The sequence below is a fragment of the Schistocerca serialis genome, chromosome 11, assembly GCF_023864345.2.
Source record: "Schistocerca serialis cubense isolate TAMUIC-IGC-003099 chromosome 11, iqSchSeri2.2, whole genome shotgun sequence".
In the NCBI taxonomy this organism is placed as follows: Eukaryota; Metazoa; Arthropoda; class Insecta; order Orthoptera; family Acrididae; genus Schistocerca; species Schistocerca serialis.
This window is the reverse complement of record NC_064648.1, coordinates 155,387,682-155,412,516: the sequence shown is the minus strand read 5'-3', so window position 1 is coordinate 155,412,516 and position 24,835 is coordinate 155,387,682. Positions and strand designations below refer to the sequence as shown.

The 24,835-nt window shown below is 42.2% G+C and overlaps 1 protein-coding gene across 1 annotated transcript in view; it reads right to left on the bottom strand.

The window, feature by feature from the left end:
• LOC126426568 (F-box/LRR-repeat protein 14-like) overlaps window positions 1–24,835 on the bottom strand; it is a 90,299-nt gene that overhangs the window by 50,558 nt on the left and 14,906 nt on the right. Inside the window, exon 2 of the mRNA XM_050088466.1 lies at window positions 10,001–10,411. Coding sequence (XP_049944423.1) covers window positions 10,001–10,401 — 401 coding nt within the window. The 5' untranslated portion in view covers window positions 10,402–10,411. The remainder of the gene's footprint in view (window positions 1–10,000; window positions 10,412–24,835) is intronic.

Here is a 24,835-nt window from a genome sequence, read left to right as displayed (position 1 = left end):
AAACAATGGAAAATCCAGGATGGAATGTAACATCTTATCCACATTCCTCCAGAACCTCAAAAGCTTCTCCCCATTTGATTCACCTGGACCTACTCTGTCCAGCAAACCACCTTTCTAGATGTTGACCTCCACCTCAAAGATGACTACATTCATACCAAGAAGTCGTTTCCATACAGCCTAGGGCGGTGTATTTTCGACAAAGGCCTTGTTGGCTGAAAGCTTATATTGTGACAGTCTTTTTCTTGTACCTATCTGCGACTCAGTATTTCCACTATATGGTAAGTAGCAATTTTCCATTATTATTTATTGATGGATATTTACAAAAAGTTGTACTTTCAAACAGTAAGACTGAAATTAAGTAACACAGATGCAACAGAAAAAGTTTGTAATGCTTTATAAATCAATAGTTCTGAATTAACTTGAAAAGTTAGCAATGATGCATGCTCTGGTGTTATTAAGAACATTATGAGAAGTTCACACACATGTAACTGAAGTCTCAGTTTTGGACTGATTATGTTTTGAGACCAATGCTTTGATAGAATGTTACAAAAATATATAAGATGTAATAAAATTTTGAAGTAATATGAAAAAGAATTGAATTTACATCTTCATTGGTGCAAGAAGTGTTGAGGATCCAAATCATTCCTTGACAGCTATTTAAAGCAAGCAGTATCTTTTTTTGTGTTTTTAAATGGGCCAGTCTGTGAGTAAGTAAAAGCACTACTCTAGCAAGGGCTTTATTATAGCCATAAAGTGCTCAAGTTTGAAATTTGTATCCTAAAAAAATGTGCTTAGTGCAAGAGCTGGCCTGTTTTAAGGTGCTGTCAGAACTGTTAGTGGCATATGCATTCAAGTCCAGTGATCAGATTGCAATGTTTCCCAAGAGCAGGTATATAGCAAAGGGACTTTTAATTAATGACTCTGGCATTGTGAGAAGTTCAAACATCAGTCAACAGGTGGCACTGCGATGCAGACTTGTAGAAGAGAATGTCGACTACAAAATACGCTATGCTCAGTACCTTAAAAAACTTTCAGGATGTGTACATCAACTGTAAATTAGATTGTCCACTAGGAATATACCAAAACAGTTAATTACCATGGCACACATCAAACAATTTTGAAACTCGCCATTTGTCACAAAAATGTACGCACAACGGTATTTGTGTCAGCTCATTTCAACATCCATCAAGATAAGACAAATTACATCTTTCTCTGCACTTTTGATTTATTTTAAGACAACTGAAAAATTAGGGATAAGACTGCTCAAGTGAGCACCTAATTAATAGCAAAGGATACCCGACAAGAAAAACAAAGATGAGAATGCTCCATAAAACCACAAAAGTAAATAGAAAGATTTATGTATGTTTGCAGGTGGGGTATTCAGCTGCCCAATAATTGTTAAAATTCATGGTGAAATCTTCAGCTGCCATTTATTTTGCATAATTCGCTACTAGTTTCGATCAATGATAGTTATCAAGCTTAGCTGGCATAAACGACAGGAAAGTTATACCATAATTTGAACAAAAGTAATTTGTTCTTTTAAGGGGCTCCGGAAAGGCTCAAAATCATGAAAAGTTCAATTTTTACTTTTTTACGTTTTCTGAATCTGCAGACTATTACCTTTTAATAGATATATAATTTATTCAATTCCGAAGACTACAACTATTTTTAAATTTTTTTTGAAATGTGTTCTACATGGGCGTGACCCACTGTGGCGCTGTTAAACTGCTGTCAAATGGTGTTATTATTAACGTCCGTGTTCATCAGGTACATTTTAGTGATGTGAGATAAAGTATGTGTTGTGGCTAACCTGTGATGGTTCAATATATATCGCTGGTGTGATTGTCGATTGTTTCATGTTTATTTACTCTGTCGTTATCTCGAAAATATTCGTAATTAATTCTGTTTCTTGAGTCTCTGTTTTGTTGAAGTATAATAATGAGTAAAAGTAAAGTTATTAGAAATCCTCTGAAGGCTTTTAAGAAAAGGAGAAATGTTGGAAAGCCAAAGGTATGTGATATTACTGTAAACAATAAAGACGATAACCAAGTGAGTGAACCTAACCTCTCAAGTACACCTGCTCATAGCAGTCAAAGTGGGAAAGAAAATACTTCACAGAAGAAGCTTGGTTCAATGAGTGAAAACTATGAATGTTTTATGGGCGAATCGGATGTGAATGAAATATTTGATATGTCGGTTCTCAAAGGAATTTTTTCAAACTGTGTAAGATGTATTCATTGTAGTGAAGTTGGTCTGGAACTCTCCATAATAAAGCACGTAGGACTTGCTAGTGAAATACAACTGAAATGTGATAAGTGTTCATACATGACCACCTTTTGGAACAGTGTTGCAGTAACTGCAACTGAAGAAAATGGTAGCAAAATCTACGAACACAACAACGAGCGATGCTTGCTTTAGACAAGGAACACCTTCGGGCTGCAGACAGGGCTGTAAAGAGTCTAGAAATACAAGCAAGAGTAAACAGGAGGAGGTACAAGAGGAAGCTGGAGGAGGAGTTTGCAGAGGATGAAGATAATCCATCCTATGGACCTGGAATGCACTAAAAAGTTAATCCAATCTTTGTCGCTCATTCCAAAAACTTTTATTTTCTCATACGAATTACATGTTTTCTAAGGATCTTCCAAACATATTTGCTTCAAACTTTCAGTAAATGTTACACAGTACCTTCTGCATAATTTAACACAGCCTTTTTCCAAAAAACTGTATATTTTTGAATATATAAATAAAAAATTGCAAAAAGATGTTGTGAATTTTCATTACAATTTAAAAAAAATCATCTTTAATAACTGAACTAAAATTTTGTAAAATCCCTGTGTTAAGTTGTAGCCCATATTCCAATACATAATCTGTAAAAAGTTCAACTTCCTACCTCAAATACTTTGTGAGGAAAGATGTAATTTATAAGCGTTATTTTAACATTGCAAGTATAGGGCGTTCCGGAGCCCCTTAAACCTACCACAGCAAGTAAAAAGTTTCTCACAATAATAGCTGTGTATGATAATTTTAATCAAGAAGCAAGTCCACATCAACAGCTAGTAACACATTAATAATAAATGGAAAGAGTTATGGCACAACTGTTTGAGGCGGGATACATTACGCTGCAGTCACGAGTTCAATTTTGCTTGATGTCATGGGAGCTCCAGGGCAAAGGCGGAAGAGATGTTTCATCTACATGTATGTCTATACTCCACACGCCACTTCACAGTGTGTGGCAGTGGGTGCTTTGTGTACTACTGTCACTTCCCCCATTTCCTGTTGCAGTTGTGAATGGTTTACGGGAAGAATCATTGTTGGTAAGCCTCCACATGAGCTCGAATCTGTCTAATTTTACCTTCATAATCTTTTTGTGAGATAAATGTAGGATGAAGCAATACTGTATATTGGCTGACTCGTCTAGGAAGTGTCACGGCCGCAGAAAATGTTAATAGTTTTAATCATATATCAGATCATAACGTAAGAAGTGAGCCAGGTTTCATACACAAGATGGCCCATGTGTGTAACAGAGGGAAGTTGTACGGGTTATCGGGGGCAGATAATGCAACTCAGAGCAGTTGCACACTATTTGCTCCTTTGAGCTCGTTCACACATACCTGCAAGCAGTACACTGACAACTCGCAAGCAGTATCGAGGTCAAAGTCAACGTTAACGATAGGGAACTTCCCAATGCACATAACGGAGGAACCACATGAACAACTCAGAATGACAGTCAAACATCAAGTCCCTCACATATCAAGTAAAGCTTCTGAGATAATGTTCTCAACAGATATTGCAGAGGAGCGTGTGTGCACAGGATCGATCGAGAGCAGATTTGTCGAGCAGTCCGAGCAGCTGGAGTGAAATGATTCTAAACAGCAATATCTGATGGAGCAACAGACACTTGATCTATGAGAAGACGGTGGACATGCGGCAACCTCAAGCTAAGTAGCAATTTTCAGTATTTACGGGAATAGCTTTGAAGAGAGACTGCCAATCTCTGTATCAAAGAACTAAGAGGAATTTCAGCGAATAGCAGGGACAAGTTAATGACTGGTGCTTGTCTCTTGTACTAGAGGGGAAGTGGCCCTTGATTCATAGAGCATTATTTCAAAGTGTTGACAATTTATGATTTAGGCAAAGTGGCCAGTAGTTAGCAGACCGAATGGAAGTGAAAGCACTCATCTCTGAGAATGGTCTAACTAATGATTATCAAAAGCATCTGACATACTTTTAAGGGGTTCTGGTTTGACACCTCAGTAAACAACTGTGTTGAGAAAACAATACACGAACCCAGGCAAAGTAATAACTTGCTACTTTAGCAGATCAATCCTGCCATTTCCATGTATGTGATCAACCTGTTGTAGCCGAACACCCATTCTGACCAAGGAGATTTCCATCCTCTTGTCTCCACTATAAAGGTTGACAAACATGATAGCTAACGAAAAAAAAAAAAAAATGTGTACAGAAACTGTGCCAGGATGCGACAGAGTCTGCAGATTTTGATAGTAAATCACACATTTGTGCAGAATGCCTCTCTTGCAGTGTCTGCCACTGAAGTAAGCTCAGCATCTTCGTGACACTCATGTTTACTAAATGAACCTGTAACGAAACTCACTGCTCTTCTGCATATTGTCTACTTCCTCTATCCCTCCTATCTGCTACAAACAAGCAACAGTCAAGTATTGGTGGAACAAGGGTTTTGCAAACAACTTCCTTCATGTGTATACTACATTTCCTAATAGTACTTCCGATGAATTTCACAAGCAAATGGATCAATTTCACATATTCAAACCTGCTCTGAAAGTTTTTATGCAGAATGAATACACAGAAAGAAATACTTTTTCTAGATTTTAGCTGCAAAGATGCATTGCAAACACTTATTTAAAAAAAGCAGAAAATTGTCAAATTCATAGCCCAACAGGTGTCTAAAGAAAGGTACACTGCTACCACGGCTGTAGCAGACTGTGGATGTGTAACACAACAGATGTATATCCTTGGTTGACAGTGCATCAGTAAAAAGGTAACACGACACAATATGATTGTAATTTATACTAACAAAGAGATAGAGGGGCTGGCCAGTACTTACCTCAGCTCAGTACAGCCGATAGATACACATAAAACAGAACTGAAAATTTACATTCCTAACTTTCGGAACAAATGTTCCTTCTGCTAGGAACGTAAATTTTCGGTTCTGTTTTATGTGTTTTATGTGTATCTATCGGCTGTACTGAGCTGAGGTAAGTACTGGCCAGCCCCTCTATCTCTTTGTTAGTATTTGTTTCACATCTCATATGAGATTTTCCATTAATCATTATGATTGTAATTTGTAAAGCAGATATTTTTTTCACTGATAGTTTCCCTGACTCAATTGCTTACAGTTACTATTCAGTAGTGTGTGCAACTCAATTGATTTACATTATTATTTCCAGTTGCTTTTATGGCAATGGGAAGTGTTAACTGTTGGTATTCATTGTGTTTTCTTCTCCTGAACACCTGATATGCTAGTTAATATCTTGGACATTTATTTGAATGATGTCACCATTTTGTTAGAAACTGTGGAAACAGTAGAAGAAGTAGGAAATAACCGACAATTCCATGAATTGTGCTTCAAATGATGACTTTGTGCCAATAAGAGTCTGGAATAAGAATAAAAAACTCATCACGTCATTTATACACAGTCCAGTCACATTACCGTGGCCACCACCCATGTTTGATGTCTACGTACAACCACCACTCACAGATGACCTGTGGCGGCACTAGCAGTGGAGAGTACATAAAGTGTGTCAGAGAGGGACACGGAAAAGAGTGCAGTTGTTGTTGTAATGCAGAAACGGAGCAATTTATCTGACATCCAAAACGAGCACGATAATTGGCTTTTGGGCCAAGTGTGGAAGCATTTTCGAAATGCCTACTTTTGTAAACTATTTGCATGCCACCATGGTTAACTCTTTCGGGACGCAGTGCATTTCCCCAAAGCGGAGCAATTCGGTGGCGCTGTGCGGGTTCCATATCCCTTAGGTTTCTTTTGCCTCTTATAAGATCTACAGTTTTTGACTTATCGGTGTAATTTTTTTTGTAAATGAAGCTTAAAACATGCTCTCTACTGGCATATTATTTTCATTATTCCATATCGCACACTTTTTGACTTGGCAGTGGTGTTAAAATAGGAAAAAAAGAAAAAAAATTGATAAATTTGATTTTTTTACTTTTTTTAGTTGAGAGGTGATGCATTGAATTAGACATATTAAAATTAGTTGTATCTTATTCTTTACATTTTTAGCTTTAAAACGACATATAAAATACAATTTTATCTCTTATGGGACATCCGTGGGAAGAAAAATAAAAAGTCCATTTTGAGGGGTGAAAAATTTGATTTATGTGAATAAACTACAAAATTTCATAAAATTTGCTTATAACAAAATTTACACAATTTTGGCATATCAATTTTTCGATAGGCAACCATGTTTTACAAGTCCTTTCGGTAAATTTGCTACTTTGTGATACCTGTTGAAGCACTAAGGCACATGATGAGAAGGGTCAGACGGACAAGTTTTGCAAAAAAAAGGGGCGGACTGTTCTCGTCGTCCTGGTTTGGAGCGATCACTGCAAATGACACAGTCACCTCGTTTTCTGGTGTCCATTCTTGCGGTATCATGGCACAGGCCATCCATCCTGTGTAGGTCACCATGCTCAGAGCACGGCCTCTTCCTCAATGGGGTCGGTTGAGCCCTGACGTCACCCACAAACTCCTTGACGAAACTCTTGCGAAATTGCAAATGACTCTTTGGTGTCTCTTGTCTTTTCTTTGCTATGATGACGTATAGCAAGTAAGCGTTGACGATCCCCACCTGAAATTAGCCAGAACAATTACCCTTTTGTCAAAATAAAAATTTACTACAAAGGCCAAGGCCTATCAGAAAAGTGAATATTGTACCTCGAATAACCAGAAGAAAATTTTCCTCAACCATTTGAAGGATTTTCTGGCAAAATGGAATGATGCGCAGTACTGATCAGCTCTGTCTACGGCTCCCATATTTGCCATGTAGTCACAAATAATTGATGGCTTCTGACGTGACAATCGGGTCACATATACGGGCCTCGTGTCCCAATGCAAATGCCGCATTGGGCCACGTATACGGGGCTCGCGTCCCGAAAGGGTTAAATTATACAGTGAATGACAAAATGGTGCAATCCAAATCCAGCACTGAGGTACCTGTGGTGCACCACAGGGCACGGATGACAGGGGTGAATGACAGCTGTGGAGATGCAACTGTTGAACAACTGACCACCCAGACTACTAACAGAGTTTCCTCAATGACCATTCTGCGAACATTGCTACATACGGGCCTCCCGAGCAGGTGACTAGTTTGTGCACCCGTGCAACTGCTGTTCACTGACGAACAAGGCTGGAATTTGCACAACTGGTTGTCTACCGAGTGTCGGAAGGTGGCCTTTTCAGATGAGTCACATTTTATGTTCCGTGGGACACACAGCTGTTAGCGTGTGTGGTGTGAAAATCTGACACCAAAGACCCTGCAGCAATCGTCACATGTAGCCAGGCCGAAGGCATTCCTCGAGTGATCTCGTCATTCTGGAAGGTACAATGGGTCGACAAGGATGCATCTATCCTCGGGAATCATATCCACGCATACATGCAGTTTGTTTTCCTTTAGCATGGTGGCATCTCCCAGCAGGACAATGAAATATGTTGCACAACTCACTGTGTATGTGCATGGTTTGAAGAGCAGCAAGATGATTTTAAGATACATCCTTGGCCACCAATCTTCCCAGATTTAAAACCGATCTAGTACCTGTGGGACCACCTCAACTGGGCTGTTTTTGCCATAGATCCTCAATTGAGAAACTTAGCACAACTTGCCACAGCAATGGAGTAGGCAGGCCTCCACATCCCTGTCAGTACCTTCCACAAACTAATCAACTCTCTTCCTGCACGCCTCACAGCGATCCACAGTGCAAAAGGTAGTTATTCAGGTTTTTGACAGCTAATCACATTAATGTGACTGGACAGTGTATATACTGTGGAAACTAATAGACCTACAACAAGGGCAACTACCTCCTGGGGATTTCATATGGTTTAGGCACAGTTTCTCGTGTCTTTAACAACCTCTATATCAGTACAATATTACTTATATATTTTTAAAATTTTGTTTGAATGTTTTCCTGCATTACACTGTTTACTGGCTTTTTAACATTTTATTGATTTTTCTGATATATTTTCCTCTTATCTTACACGAGGGTCACTCAAAAATAAATGCGCACTATTTTTGTAAAAATACAGTTCTCATTCTGCATGTGTGAAAGTTTTACAGTGTGTAGATACATCCTTCCTGCTTGTTTTCAAACTTGGTTCAACCTGTTCCCGTGAGTGGTGCCATCACAGTATGTCTTCAAGATGGCTGCTATCCTTGACGTTCGTCAGAAGCAACATGCTGTCATAGAATTCCTGTGCTGTGAAAACGAGGCAGTGGGAAACATCCACAAGAGGTCGAAAAAGGTGTACGGAGATGCTACTGTCGATCGCAGTACAGTTAGTTGGTGGGCAAGCAGGTTACGTGATGAAAGCGGGCACCACAATATTGAGGTTTGCCTCGTAGCGGCAGGCCTCGTACTGCACACACTCCAGACAATGTGCAGAGAGTTAACGAATTGGTGACTGCTGACAGCCGCATCACAGTGAACGCTACATTGGGATAGGGGAAGGAAGTGTTTGCAGAATACTGAAAGTGTTGGCGTTAAAAAAGGTTCGTGCCTGGTAGGTTCCCAGGATGTTGACAGTGGCTCACAAAGAAACAAGACAAACAGTATGCACCGAACTTTTGGAGCAGTACGAGAATCGTGGAGATGAATTTCTTGGAAGAATTGTGATAGGTGATGAAACATGGCTCCACTATTTTTCACCACAGACGAAGAGGCAATCGATGGAGTGGCATCATGCAAATTCACCCAAGAAAAAAAAATTCAAAACTACACCTTCTGCTGGAAAAGTTATGGCTACGGTGTATTTCGATTCTGAAGGACTCTTGCTTGTGGACATCATGCCAAGTGGAACCACCATAAATTCTGACACATGTGACAAAACTGAAGAAACTTCAAGCTCGACTGAGTCGTGTTCGACCACATCGGCAAAAGCAGAATGTTTTGCTGTTGCACGACAATGCACGGCCAAATGTCAGTCAAAAATCGTGGAAGTGATAACAAAACTTGGATGGACAACACTGAAACACCTGCCTTAGAGTCCTGAGCTGGCTCCATGTGACTATCATCTCTTTGGGAAACTGAAAGACTCTCTTCGTGGAACTTCCTTGTGCACGCTGCCAAGCAGTGGCTCCAACAGGTTGGTACCGAATTTTACTGTGCGGGTATACAGGCGCCGGTTCCAAGATGGCGTAAGGCAGTTGAGAGGGATGGAAATTATGTGGAGAAATGAAAATATTGTTCCTAAAGGATGTATCTACACACTGTAAAACTTCCAAACATGTAGAATAAAAGATGGATTTAAAAAAAAAAAATAGTGCTCATTTCTTTTGGAGAGACCCTCGTACATCCTATGTGCGCACAATTTGTTTTTTTTTTTTTTTTTCCTTGCTAGCCTAATTTTGCTAAATTGGAGTTACACCATTTAAATCAAAGATTATTTTTCTCTTAGGCCAACCTGAAGGTGCATGGTGTACGGCAAAAAGCGTCACTGAAGGATTAATAAAATAAAAAAAAAATTAGTTTTGCAACCAAGTCTGTCTGTTACTTTTACATCTGAAAATGTCTCTCTGTTGAGAACAACGTACTGCATTCCGTTTGGTAGAAACTCTGTAATCCAATTACACAGTCAGCCTGATGCCACACACTCTCATTTTGTCCATTAGGTGGCAGCAATGAGCTGTACCAAATGCCTTCCAGCAGTGACTGATGCAAACAAGTGGCTGCAGAGCCACAGGTGCCACTCAGCTATTGCCTTCCATTTGCAAACAGAATGAAATCCTCTCACCTGGCCAGGCTGGTGACGTTGGACCAGACGAGGAAGTCGCCCGGGATGCTGAGACTCTGGACGCGGCTCCCGGCGGTGAGAAGCTCGAACTTCTCCTGCTGGAAGATGTCCCAGCGCACCGTCACCGAGTCCTCCGTAGCCCGCAGGCAGAAGCGGTTGCCCGCCTCGAGGGTGAGGTCGCGCCCGGTCGACAACATGCGGGCCACCAGGTACGCCTCTTCCGCCTGCGCCTCGTCCGGCGCCTCGTAGGTGCGGCCCCGCCACGGGGCGCGGAACCGGAACAGCCGGCGCCAGTGCGCGCACACGTGCAGTGCGCACGTTACCGCGTCGGCGAGCGGCAGCCGCGAGAACACCTCGAGCAGGACCTCGTCCGGCAGGTCGGCCAGAACCGTGTCCCCCATCGTGGGGATGCTGCGGGTGGGCAAACGGCCTGTGAGGGCATTTTCTCAATTGCGGGTCCTGGGTAGAGTCTCATTTACACCAGATCTAAAAACACATTTCTGTTTAGTCTGTTCTTTCAGACATCCAAAATAACAGACTACATTTTGATCCAACAGCCATTACGAATTAGGACACAAAGGAATTACAGACACTGACTGCAAGCAGGCATTAATTGAAATCAATGTACACTACTGGCCATTAAAATTGCTACACCACGAAGATGACGTGCTACAGACGCGAAATTTAACCGACAGGAAGAAGATGCTGCGATATGCAAATGATTAGCTTTTCAGAGCATTCACACTATCTTGGCGCCAGTGGCAACACCTACAACGTACTGACTGATAAAGGTCAGATTGTAGCCTATCGCGATTGCGGTTTATCGTATCGCGACATTGCTGCTTGCGTTGGCCGAGATCTAATGACTGTTAGCAGAATATGGAATCGGTGGGTTCAGGAGGGTAATACAGAACGCTGTGCTGGATCCCAACTGCGTCGTATCACTAGCAGCCGAGATGATAGGCATCTTATCCGCGTCACTGTAACGGATCGTGCAGCCATGTCTCAATCCCTGAGGCAATAGATGGGGATGTTTGCTAGACAACAACCATCTGCATGAACAGTTCGACGACATTTGCAGCAGCACGGACTATCAGCTTGGAGACCATGGCTGCGGTTATCCTTGACGCTGCATCACAGTGCTGGTGTACTCAACGACGAACTTGGGTGCGCAAATGGCAAACGTCATTTTTTCGGAAGAATCCAGTTTCTGTTTACAGCATCACGATGGTCGCATCCGTGTTTGGCATCATCGCGGTGAACGCACATTGGAAGCGTGTATTCGTCATCGCTATACTGGCGTATCACCCGACCTGATGGTATGGGGGTGCCATTGGTTACACGTCTTGGTCATCTCTTGTTCACATTGATGGCACTTTGAACAGTGGACATTACATTTCAGATGTCTTACGACCTGTGGCTCGACCCTTGATTCGATCCCTGCGTAACTCTACATTTCAACAGGATAATGCATGACCACATGTTGTAGGTACTGTACGGGCCTTTCTGGATACAGAAAATGTTCGACTGCTGCCCTGGCCAGCGCATTCTCCAGATCTCTCATCAACTGAAAACGTCTGGTCAATGGTGGCCAAGCAACTGGCTCGTCACAATAAGCCAGTCACTGCTCTTGAACTGTGGTATTTTGTTGAAGCTGCATGGGCAGCTGTACCTGTACACGCTCTCCAAGTTCTGTTTGACTCCATGCCCAGGCATATCAAGGCCGTTATTATGGCCAGAGGTGGTTGTTCTGGGTAGTAATTTCTCAGGATTTATGCACCCAAATTGCTTGAAAATGTAATCACGTCAGTTCTAGTATAATATATTCGTCCAATGAATACCCGTTTATCATGTGCATTTCTTCTTGGTGTAGCAATTTTAATGGCCAGTAGTGTAGTTGCAATGACTTCTGTGTTCAGACGGCTCAGTGATCGGAGCAGCTGCCTAGTATGCGGGAGACCCACGTTTGAACCCCAGTCCGGCACAAATTTTCAACTTTACCCATTGATTTCAATCAATGACCACTTGCAGCCGATCTCTATAATTCCTTTGTGACATTTCCGTTTGCAACCTTGTTTCTGATGGACTCTACAATACATTTTCAACGACATTTGTTATTTGTCTCCCTGTCCACATTAGTGAGAAATTGCTTGTAATGTAACATCCCTACATCCTCATATAGGAGTAGGTGATTCATCTTTGTAGCGAAGGAGTCGATACATTATAACTTTCGTTATTTTTATACACGTAAGCTGTCTATTCTTTCATACATGTCCAGAAGAACAGACACCATTCCTGATTCTGCAGCCATACATACATGTCAAAAGTTCTGACAGTTGCAATTATGCACTGATATAATTACAATGGTAAAAAGTGAAAATTTGTGTCAGGTCAGGACTGGAAACCCAATTTTCTACATTCGCGAGCAGTTGCCGGGACTGCCGTGGTTATTCGGACCCAACTCCCATCCTGCCCAAATTCCCATCTTCTCGCACACTACTGATGAAGCACCACGCCCGTCATACTCTTAGTTCACCAGCAGTCACTGGAGTACTGCAAGAGTTCATAAGAGAGAGTGTACTCACACTGAAGAGATAATATGGCTGTCAAATTACATACGTATTTGATAATGTGATGTGTATGTTTTTCTCTCTCTCTCTCTCTCTCTCTCTCTCTCTCTCTCTCCTCCCTCCCCCCCCCCCTCCTCCCCCCCCCCCTCCTGAACTCCTGCATGACTCTGGTGTAAACCAGCAACAGTGAGAACAATGGACAGTGTCCACATAGCCGAGACATGAAAGGCAACCATTCGTAAGTAGGAAATCTGGGTTCAAGTCCCAGCTGAGCGAGAAATTATTTAATTTCATTTCAGCATTTTATTACATTGTTGACAATATTATGCTACTCGTCATAGCAGAGATTTTCAGCTGAAGACAGGTACAACAAAAAGACTACCAAATACACACACACACACACACACACACACACACACACACACACACACACACACTTACGTGAACACAACTTGCGCACGTATGAGCACCACCTCTGCCTGCCAGTCTGGCCTAGGCAGCCAGAATGGTCGTGTGTGTGTGTGTGTGTGTGTGTGTGTGTGTGTGTGTGTGTGTGTGTGTGTGTGTTTTGCAAGAAGGCCTTCTGTCCAAAAAGCTTACATATTTTGTAGTCTTCTTGTTGTGCCCATTTGCGACTCAAGAAGGGACGTCGAACAGATGTGCAGAACCTATATCCCTAACGTCGATCAGTTGTAGAATTTTGGAACACGTATTATGTTCGAGTATAATGACTTTTTTGGAGACTAGAAATCTACTCTGTAGAAATCAGCATGGGTTTCGAAAAAGGCGATCGTGTGAAGCCCAGCTCGCGCTATTCGTCCACGAGACTCAGAGCGCCATAGACACGGGTTCACAGGTAGATGCCGTGTTTCTTGACTTCCGCAAGGCGTTCGATACAGTTCCTCACAGTCGTTTAATGAACAAAGTAAGAGCATATGGACTATCAGACCAATTGTGTGATTGGATTGAAGAGTTCCTAGATAACAGAACGCAGCATGTCATTCTCAATGGAGAGATGTCTTCCGAAGTAAGAGTGATTTCAGGTGTGCCGCATGGGAGTGTCATAGGACCATTGCTATTCACAATATACATAAATGACTTGGTGGATGACAGCGGAAGTTCACTGAGGCTTTTTGCATGATGCTGTGGTGTATCGAAAGGTTGTAACAATGGAAAATTGTACTGAAATGCTGGAGGATCTGCAGCGAATTGACGCATGGTGCAGGGAATGGCAATTAAATCTCAATGTAGACAAGTGTAATGTGCTGCGAATACATAGAAAGATAGATCCCTTATCATTTAGCTACAAAATAGCAGGTCAGCAACTGGAAGCAGTTAATTCCATAAATTATCTGGGAGTACGCATTAGGATTGATTTAAAATGGAATGATCATATAAAGTTGATCGTTGGTAAAGCAGATGCCAGACTGAGATTCATTGGAAGAATCCTAAGGAAATGCAATCCGAAAACAAAGGAAGTAGGTTACAGTACGCTTGTTTGCCCACTGCTTGAATACTGCTCAGCAGTGTGGGATCCGTACCAGATTGGGTTGATAGAAGAGATAGAGAAGATCCAACGGAGAGCAGCACGCTTCGTTACAGGATCATTTAGTAATCGCGAAAGCGTTACGGAGATGATAGATAAACTCCAGTGGAAGACTCTGCAGGAGAGATGCTCAGTAGCTCGGTACGGGCTTTTGTTAATGTTTCGAGAACATACCTTCACTGAAGAGTCAAGCAGTATATTGCTCCCTCCTACTTATATCTCGCAAAGAGACCGTGAGGATAAAATCAGAGAGATTAGAGCCCACACAGAAGCATACAGACAATCCTTCTTTCCACGAGCAATACGAGACTGGAATAGAAGGGAGAACCGATAGAGGTACTCAGGGTACCCTCCGCCACACACCGTCAGGTGGCTAGCGGAGTATGGATGTAGATGTGGATGTAGAACATCGCTGCTACAGAGTGAGTATCAATCTATCCTTTCCATAATATTGTCATTATTCTATCCTCGATTTTCCATTGTTTTATGATATTGCTGTGTATTTGTAATCTGTACTACTATATAATGACAAGTCGTCATTTAAGGTTGTTAGAAAAAATCTCGAAAAGTTCCTGACCGATTTATTTCAAATGTTTACGCAATGCTCTAATAAACATTCAAATGGACACAGGCTAAAACTGATTGTGAGAAAATGCTGTGCTGCGAAAATGAGCCATTTTATATTTTTTCTCACAGGTGGTTTTAACTATGACGGCGGGACATTTAAACAATTAGACAACTTGTTTCTTCCAGGCATATTCTTTCTCCTTATATACGGTTTTAAACAAAATTCGTGTACATGACTATGCGCTGATTTGTTTTCTTCCTCACATTCAGTTTTAACAGAAACCAGGAAAGTTGTATTTATGGCTTATAGGCTTCTCATTAGAGCACCAATACAGAATCTTCAATCCTTTGAAATTTTGTAATCCTAGCTGTCTGCAGATTAAAACTATGCAAAATACTGACATTAAAGCTACCATCCTCATAGATCGAAGCAGACAAGCAAGATCAGCATTTACTGTACCATCGGCGTTGAGGTCACTGGAGACAGAGCACAAGGTTAGAACGTATCTAGGATGGGCAACAAAATCGGCCACGCTGTTTCAAAGAAATCATCCCAGCATTGGCCTGGAGCTATTTAGGGAAATTATGTAAAACCTAGATCTGGATGGAAGAAAAGGGATTTGAGCCGTAGTTATGACCACTGCGCCAACTCAATAAAGTCAGATCCAACATCGGGAGAGGTCTCTTGTACATTGCATACCAATGATTCCAACATATGAGGGCTATCCACAAAGTACATTATGTTTTGGAATTAAAAATAAATAAAGCATTGGGAATTTTTTTTATTATATACAGATGAAAGCCACACTTAAATACTACTTTTCTACATAGTTGCCATTTAAATTAAGGCACTTATCATAGCGATGGACGAGCTCGCAAATTCCTTCGTCGTAAAATTTGGCCGCCTGCGTCTTCTACTACTTGGTTACCTCTTTTGGGACAGAAAAGGAGTGATTTTTGTGGATTTCCTGGAAAGAGGCACTACAATAAACTCTCAAAGGTATTGCCAAACTCTGCACAACCTCAGAAGAGCAATACAAAACAAGCGCAGGGGAAAGTTGGGCTCAAAGATCTTGCCGATTCACGACAACGCCCGGGCCCACACGGCAAATGCCACTCGTCAAGTTCTCGAATCTTTTAAGTGGGAGTTGTTTCCTCATCCACCGTACAGTCCCGACCTGGCACCGAGCGACTTCCACTTATTCCCAGCAATGAAGAAGTGGTTGGCTATGCAGCGTTTTGATGACGACGCACGGCTTCAAGAAGAGGTAACCACGTGGTTGAAGGCGCAGGCGGCTGAATTTTACAACGAGGAATTTCCGAGCTCGTCCATCGCTACGATAAGTGCCTTAATTTAAATGGCAACCATGTAGAAAAGTAGTATTTAAGTGTGGCTTTCATCTGTATATAATAAAAAAAATTCCAATACTTTACTTATTTTTAATTTCAAAACGTAATGTACTTTGTGGATAGCCCTCATATTTATCCGTTCATTTTAAGAGACTTCAATTCAAAAATCAAGATTCCATGTGCAGTAACATAAATAGGCTCAAGGTCAGAACCAGGGGGGAAAGAGCAGATGGACAAGAAAGGAGTGGGGGGGGTGGGTGGGTAGGTGTGTGTGTGTGTGGGGGGGGGGGGTAGGAAATTGGCATAGAGAGGGGAAAGGAGGAATGGACAGAAAGGAGGAGGAGGAGGAGGAGGAGGAGGAGGAGGAGGAGGAGATGGGCAGATTGAGGACGAAAGAAGTGGTGGACAGCAGCAGAATGGAGAAGGAGACTAGAATGTATATCGAATTCCCATATGTATTTAGCAACTGTAAAACACAGCCAGAAGTATAGGTCATATATCGGTAACATATATTAATGACTGTTTAACTGCATTTGGGGCACCAACCATCTGACTAATTTTAAAATCCAGGAAGATAAATAACTATCCATGAAATGCAAATTTTGTACACAATACATAGGACAGCTTGGTGGAATTTACAAGTTGGTACTATAAAAGACATAGTTAAATGTTCAAAGTGAAAACATTTAGTATATTATCAACTTGACGGACAACTATAAAACACTGTTCTTGGTATAAAATAGTATAATTTTAACACTGACATTGCTGCTGTTGAATATAACTACTTTATCAAAAAACTAAAAACACGCCCCGATTGCGAAAAAAGCACCTAGTGTCAAGTGTTAACCCAGGTTTCAGCGTAGATAACTACACCTTCTTCAGAACAACAATAAAACTCACAAGTGCCTAAGAAGACCTTTGTCAGTGATTAAAAGAACACCATAGCTATACATTTACAAAAGTAAAAGAAAAACACAAACAGTACAGATGTACAAGGTCAAAACCACTACTTAACTTAATGGTGTACGCTCCACCTCACACCGGCCTATGTTCGATAAACTTGCAGTTTATGGCGGGTCATGGCCCATCGAACATAGGCCGGTGTGAGGTGGAGCGTACACCATTAAGTTAAGTAGTGGTTTCGACTTTGTACATATGTACTGTTTGTGTTTTCCTTTTCTTTTTCATTTATAAATGTATAGCTATGGTGTTCTTTTAATCACTGACAAAGGTCTTCTTAGGTACTTGTGAGTTTTGTTGTTGTTCTGAAGAAGCTGTAGTTATCTACACCGAAACCTGGGTTAACACTTGAAACTAGGTACTTTTTTCGCAATCGAGACGGGTTTTTAGTTTTTTAATATATTAACCAACGATTGCTGACGTGCTGCGACGTTGAAGGTTCTTGAATAGAACTACACTTACGAGCCAAAACATTATGGCCACTCCACACCTTGAGGGTTGAATGCCTTCTGGTGGTGTCGCAGGTACATAACGCAGTAATGAACGAATGTAAGCAGAAGAGAGACAAATGGGCAATCATTATAACAAAGGTGTGGGCCACAAATTCGGAAATCCACTGATATAAGTGGTTTTGTCAAAGGACACATTTTTGTGGCACCATCGGTGGCAAAAATAATCTCTTAAACAGGGAAGCTGACTGCCTGTTTGCATAATACTGTTGTGAGCACCAATAAAAAGTGGTTGAAGGATGATGAAATAACAAGTTGGCCGTATGGTTCAGGATGACTATGTTTCATCACAAAGCGTATAAGTCAGAGGATCCCCACTATGTAATCCAGGATAGGCAGCGATCTGCAGCAAATCTGACGACAGAGCGGTGTTTCGAGGCACACTGCTCGACGGCCATTGTTGAACATGAAGCTCCACATCACGTGACCCCTGTGTGTTCCTATGTTGCCCCAGCGACATCATCAGTTACGATTGGAATGGGCACAGCATCACTGAGTTTTCACTGTGGATCGACAGAAGTGTGTCGCCTGTCGATGGAGTCACATTTCTTGCTACACCACGTCGACGGTTGGGTCCTTACACGCCATCACATATGCGTACTGGTGAAGGCAGAATTATGCTATGGGGTATACTGAGTTGGGCTTCTGTGGGATCTGTGGTGGTAATTGAAGGCATCACGACAGCAGTTAACTACATGAACATTATTGCAGATCATCCGCATTGCTTCATGCTTGAAGTCCCCCCCCCCCCCCTCCCTATGGTGATGACATCTTCCAGCAGGATACCTGTCTGTGTCACAAGGTCAGATTCGCGACACAGTGACCTGTCGGGCATTACAGTGAACATGCATTGATGTCTTGGCCATGTGGCTCATCTGTGCCAATTTGGAATACATTTCGGGAACTAGTTGTGTGCCCGTAAACCGCCATCCCATAATTTGCAGGAATTGCTTGACTTACGCACAAACATCTGGTGCCACATACTTCTGCAATCCTGTCGAGGACTTCTGGAATCCGTACCGAGCAGACACACTGTTTTACTGTGTTTGAAAAGTGGAACGGTAAGCTATTAACCAGGTGGTCAACACACTTAGGTTAATCAGTGTAAATTACTTGAATTATTTTGATGACATTTACATAGCTTCACAGTAATTGTTAAAATTTCACATTTTATGAAATTCAGTACAGTAAATTGTTGCACTTAAATCAGAAGTATGCATTTCAAATTTGTCAGTCACTTGTGCAGAATATGTTGTTATACCAAATACTTTTTAAATAAATGTTTTTTTCATTGTAAATCTTGATAAATTAGAATTGTAACAGTGTAGTAAGAATCATCAATTGTAAGAAACGTTTATATAATGGATGGAGCTGGCCAAAGAGTCAGAAGCAGTCACTGATTTAATGGGCTATTATGAGTTAGTCTGTTGTAAAATGAAATGTTGGTCACGATGGAGTTTATCAATAAATGGAGAAATAACACAATGTATTTATCATAATTTATTTTAAAATATGACCTGCTCCAGGTGACGTATGTAAAGTTATTAAAGTCCAGGACTTTGTCTGTGAAAACAAGAAATAGCTACATTACACTTGACACTTGTAGGAAGGCAGCAGCAGCAGCAGTTTCATATGTGGCGCCGTCCACTCACATCTTGTGACGTCACTCATTCCTGCAGCAATCCAGAACTGTTCAAATTACCTTCTGTGCATTCATCACTTCAGCTCTATCTGAAACGTTCAAGATGCTGCTACTGCACTAATATAAATGAAACACCTTGCCAGCACGGGCAGTTAGTGATTTTAACTCCTGACGACAATGGCAAGAGACAGCAATCGAAAGCTCAAGTGTTTTATTCGAAGTTACACACCTTATAAAATGAAATGATTTTATTGAACCATGCCACCATGAAAGACTTGTGCCTGTATTCACATTGTATGCTATGCTATGACCAGTGGAGAGGATGAATTAATAATATGTGTTGGTTTATTATTAATATTTGACAATACATCTGGACAAAGACAAATTGTGTTGGACAAAACAGACTAGAACAAAGCTGGCGGAAATGACATACCGTGTGATCTAATTGTAGAAGTAAGCGTTCCTTCTTTTAACTTCACTATAATTTCAGTTCCTGATTTTAAAAGTTTAATGAACTGAGGTGTGATATCATTTCAGGGAAAATGATAGGTCACACCTATATCATCCTAGATGTGGAAAGGTGATCATGAAGTTAAAGTTGTCATTATATTTTAGAATTAAGGCAAGAACAGCCCACTGTGTGGGAAATGGTATGCTGTTATGTGCAGATGTCGTGGATTTCATGGGTGCACCATATCAGCTGGCCAGAATGACGAATGGGGTGGCACCACTTACTGAAGGGGGAGCCATCTAACCTCAGAACTTGCAGCCCAGAGAGATGCTATGGCCATGGAATGCCAACCTGTTATTAATAATGAATAAGATATACCAATAGTTGGTTGCATAAGATAAAAGCCTTTCTCTTTAAGCTTTAGAGTGCAGCCTAAACTGACAGTAGTGGTAGTCTGATGCAACAAACCAATTCGGAACAGATTAGCTAGCCTGAAAGAGAAGCATTACAAGACAAAGGCAAATGATTTTTACTTACTTCCATTGCATAGATGAGAAGACTAAACCGAGACTTATTCTACACCAGAAGCGAGACAGGAACAGTTCAAAGTTTGATGGGTCCATTTGTTTCAAAGAAAAAGACATATCTCAAAAAAGGAATACCTGAGAAGCAGAGACTGTCGTGTTATGCATCACCCACATGAACCAAACTGTAGATACGCATTTGAGGACAAACGCTTTACGACACGTAAATAATCAATTTTTGAGAATAAATGAGATCCAAAATTTTCGGGACTGGTGCTGCCATCTGTTGAAAACTTTACTTCACACTCGAAGTAGTTCTCATCCGCACGTACACACTGGTCCCAGCGCTTCTGCCACTGGTCAAACGTTATCTGGAAGTCCTGTTCTTTGAGGGTGTTTATCACCACCAGCGATGCTTCTTGAATCCTCTCTAGAGTGTCGAACCGATGGCCTTTCCAACTAGAGTTTCAGTTTTGGGAATAGCGTGAAGTCGGAAGGTGCCAAATCTGGTGAGTACGGTGGGTGGGGTACAACCACTATGCTGTTTTTTGCCAAAAAGGTCCCAGTGAGCAAGGACGTGCGACAGGGCGTGTTGCCACGATGCAGCAGCCAGTTCCCTCGATGCCAAAGTTCGGGCCATTGTTGCCGCACGTTTTCACGGAGCTGTCGCAAAAGTCACAGTAGTACACGCAATTCACTGTTTGGTTGGGTGGGCCAAATTCTTTGTGCACAATTCACTTGATAGCAAAGAAAACGATGATCATGCTCTTCACTTTGCTCTTCACCTGTCTCGCTTTTTTGGGTCTTGGAGAGCCCGTGCTCTTCCACTACGAAGTTTTTTGCTTTGTCTCTGTCATGACCATAAACCCAGCTCTCCTTGCTGGTGATAACCCGTGACAAGAAGATTGGATCATGAGATGCGGTCAGACGAAGGTCCGTGCACACTTCAACACACTGTGCCTTCTGATCAGCAGTCAAGATCCTCGGCACCAATTTTGCGGTGACATGATGCATGCCCAATTCATCAGTTAACATTCATTGACACGTCCCATAACCAATACCCACTTCATCCACAAAGTATCGAATGGTTCAACGTCAATCCACACAAACCGATTGTTGAAGTTTGGCAACAATGTCTGGCACTGTGTGGCTAACGGCCCTTCCAGTGTGAGCGTCATCTTCTATGTCTGTACGGCCGGCCCTGAACCGAGCATGCCACTCAAACACACGCGTACGGCTCACGCTCTGTCCCCCAAACACTTGCTGAATCATTGTAAGGGTCTTCGTAGCACTTTCTCCGAGATTCGCACAGAATTTTATACACACGCACTGTTCTGTTCACGGATTCATCGTAAAATCGCCACACACCAAACACCAGAGTATTACGGAAATCACTGTGGACACGCAACACGTCCTCCCAGCTGAATGACACTGCACACACTGACTCATCAGTAGTGATCGGGAGCTCGTGAATGAGTCGTTCAAATGAACGCTTCACTCCAGTGTGAAGTGTGAACTAACCACGCAATTTCAATGAACTGGTACTTCAAACTCTCCACAGATAGCACACTCCACACTTTTTTCTAGTTCACTCACTCACTTTCCCTCTCCCACTACATCAGCGCTACGTAACTCATTCTCCCTTCACTTCAGCCCTCCCTCTACTGCCTGTCGACGAATCGCGCGGTGTTTGTGGGGAACGATAGGTTTACAAGGGGTTGGGGAAGTGAGGAGGCGAGGGGAAGGCAGCGCTGACATCATTACCCACGACTACTTGTGCAGTTCGCGTCTACGGGTAGCCTACAGTTGGCAGCACTTGCAAACAAATGAATATTAAAGATACAAACGAAGAGGCTGGCTGTGAGAGGATGCACAGCCAACATGAAAATAAAAGGTTTGTTAATAACACTTAAAGAGGGATTTTACTTGAAATCGTACCAATGACTACAGGTGACAGTTTACGTTTTGAATCTGGAGGGTTATTATTCTCAACAAAAATAAAATCTATGAGAAAACTTCTGAATAATTACTTAATGTAGGTATATAGACTTTGTAACAGTGCTAAACATACTCATTCTACTTTGGATTAAATTTTAAAAGGAGCATAAAATTGGACTGCATTTCGTTGGTAGCCCTAGTTTTCAGTCCATGAATATAACAAATAATGTTTCATTTGGCAGACAGAGACTTTTTTGGGCACTTCACGAGAAAATGTCGAGCAAGATTAAATGTAATACCTTCTTTATATGTGACAGGCTTCTCTGTTTATCTTTCCTTTGTCCCCTTCGACCATGCTCTATTTAACTCAGACGCTGTAAGAGCGTAAAACGTTGTGTGCACGCTACTGCATAGTTCGGCCATCTGTTGGTAAAATTATGAAGTATTACGAAGCTTTATTGTACGAGCGAGGCGAAGCGAGCGTAGCCGCGGCTGAGCGGCGAACTGGGCAACTTCACCAGGCTTCCATACTTCATCAATGAACTACTTGATTTGAACGCTTCATGGCAAAGAGTGATATGAATGAAGTAGTTCACAGGAATGAACGAGTTCGATCCATCTCTACTCATCAGATATGCAGCTCTCACCATCTAATGGTGCAAAGATCTACTACTCCTACTTTCCAGGAGGCAGCACCAGACCCGAAAATTTTGGATTCCACCTCTTACAGTAATTGTACATCTAAAAACACAGATGATGTGACTTATCGAACGAAAGTGCTGGCAGGTCGCTAGACACACAAACAAACACAAACATACACACGAAATTTAAGCTTTCGCAACAAACTGTTGCCTCATCAGGAGAGAGGGAAGGAGAGGGAAAGACGAAAGGATGTGGGTTTTAAGGGAGAGGGTAAGGAGTCATTCCAATCCCGGGAGCGGAAAGACTTACCTTAGGGGGGAAAAAGGACAGGTATACACTCGCATGCACGGTCCCTTCCCTACAGACTAGGTCTTCGTGGCAAACGAATCTGCTCCAGTCCGGAATCCCTGAACCATTACACCAACAACCTGAAAACAACTTTCGCATCCCGCAACTACCCTCCCAACCTGGTACAGAAGCAAATAACCAGAGCCACTTCCTCATCTCCTCAAACCCAGAACCTCCCACAGAGGAACCCCAAAAGTGCGTCACTTGTGACAGGATACTTTCCGGGACTGGATCAGACTCTGAATGTGGCTCTCCAGCAGGGATACGACTTCCTCAAATCCTGACCTGAAATGAGATCCATCCTTCATGAAATCCTCCCCACTCCACCAAGAGTGTCTTTCCACCATCCACCTAACCTTCGTAACCTCTTAGTTCATCCCCATGAAATCCCCAAACCACCTTTCCTACCCTCTGGCTTCTACCCTTGTAACCGCCCCCGGTGTAAAACCTGTCCCATGCACCCTCCCACCACCACATACTCCAGTCCTGTAACCCGGAAGGTGTACACGATCAAAGGGAGAGCCACGTGTGAAAGCACCCACGTGATTTACCACCTGACCTGCCTACACTGTGAAGCTTTCTATGTGGGAATGACCAGCAACAAACTGTCCATTCACATGAATGGACACAGGCAGACAGTGTTTGTTGGTAATGAGGATCACCCTGTGGCTAAACATGCCTCGGTGCACGGCCAGCACATCTTGGCACAGTGTTACACCGTCCGGGTTATTTGGATACTTCCCACTAACACCAACCTGTCAGAACTCCGGAGATGGGACCTTGCCCTTCAGTATATCCTCTCTTCTCATTATCTGCCAGGCCTCAATCTCCGCTAATTTCAATTTGCCGCCGCTCATACCCCACCTGTCTTTCAACAACATCTTTGCCTCTGTACTTCCGTTTCGACTGACATCTCTGCCCAAACTCTTTGCCTTTACAAATGTCTGCTTGTGTCTGTGTATGTGCGAGTGTATACCTGTCCTTTTTTCCCCCTAAGGTAAGTCTTTCCGCTCCCGGGATTGGAATGACTCCTTACCCTCTCCCTTAAAACCCACATCCTTTCGTCTTTCCCTCTCCTTCCCTCTTTCCTGATGAGGCAACAGTTTGTTGCGAAAGCTTGAATTTCGTGTGTATGTTTGTGTTTGTTTGTGTGTCTATCGACCGGCCAGCACTTTCGTTCGGTAAGTCACATCATCTGTGTTTTTAGATATATTTTTCCCATGTGGAATGTTTCCCTCTATCATATTCTTAATGTAATTGGGTAGATACGAAATCTACTCTCACGAAGCGGTGGCAGGAGACCATACATATAACAAAAGGTTTTATGTGTGCAAGCTTTCGGAGCCAGAGGCTCTTCCTCCTGGCAGAAGGGTTGATAGGGAAGGAAAAGACATGGAGGGGTTTAGCAAAGGGACAGAGTTCAGAAAAGTCATCTAGAACCCCGGGTCAGAGGAGATTTACTGGATGGTATGAGAAGGAAAGGCATCGTTGGGGCTGCATCGAACGAGGTTTAAAAACCTAAGATCTTAAAGATGGAAGATAGTGTAATATGTGAGACAGAGATTACTGCTAAAACATCATGCGCAAGTTAATAAGAGTGAAACACTATGTTCATTGTACGAGACAGTGGAGGGAGGGGGACAGCGAAAGAAAGAGGAGTCAGATAACAAAAGATGTAGAAAACTAAAAGGGAGTAATAAAGGAACAGTTATAGTGAAGAAATGCTGGGACTGAAGAAATTAATTTAAGGCCTGGTAGGTGGTGAAAATGAAGAACATGTTGTAGCAC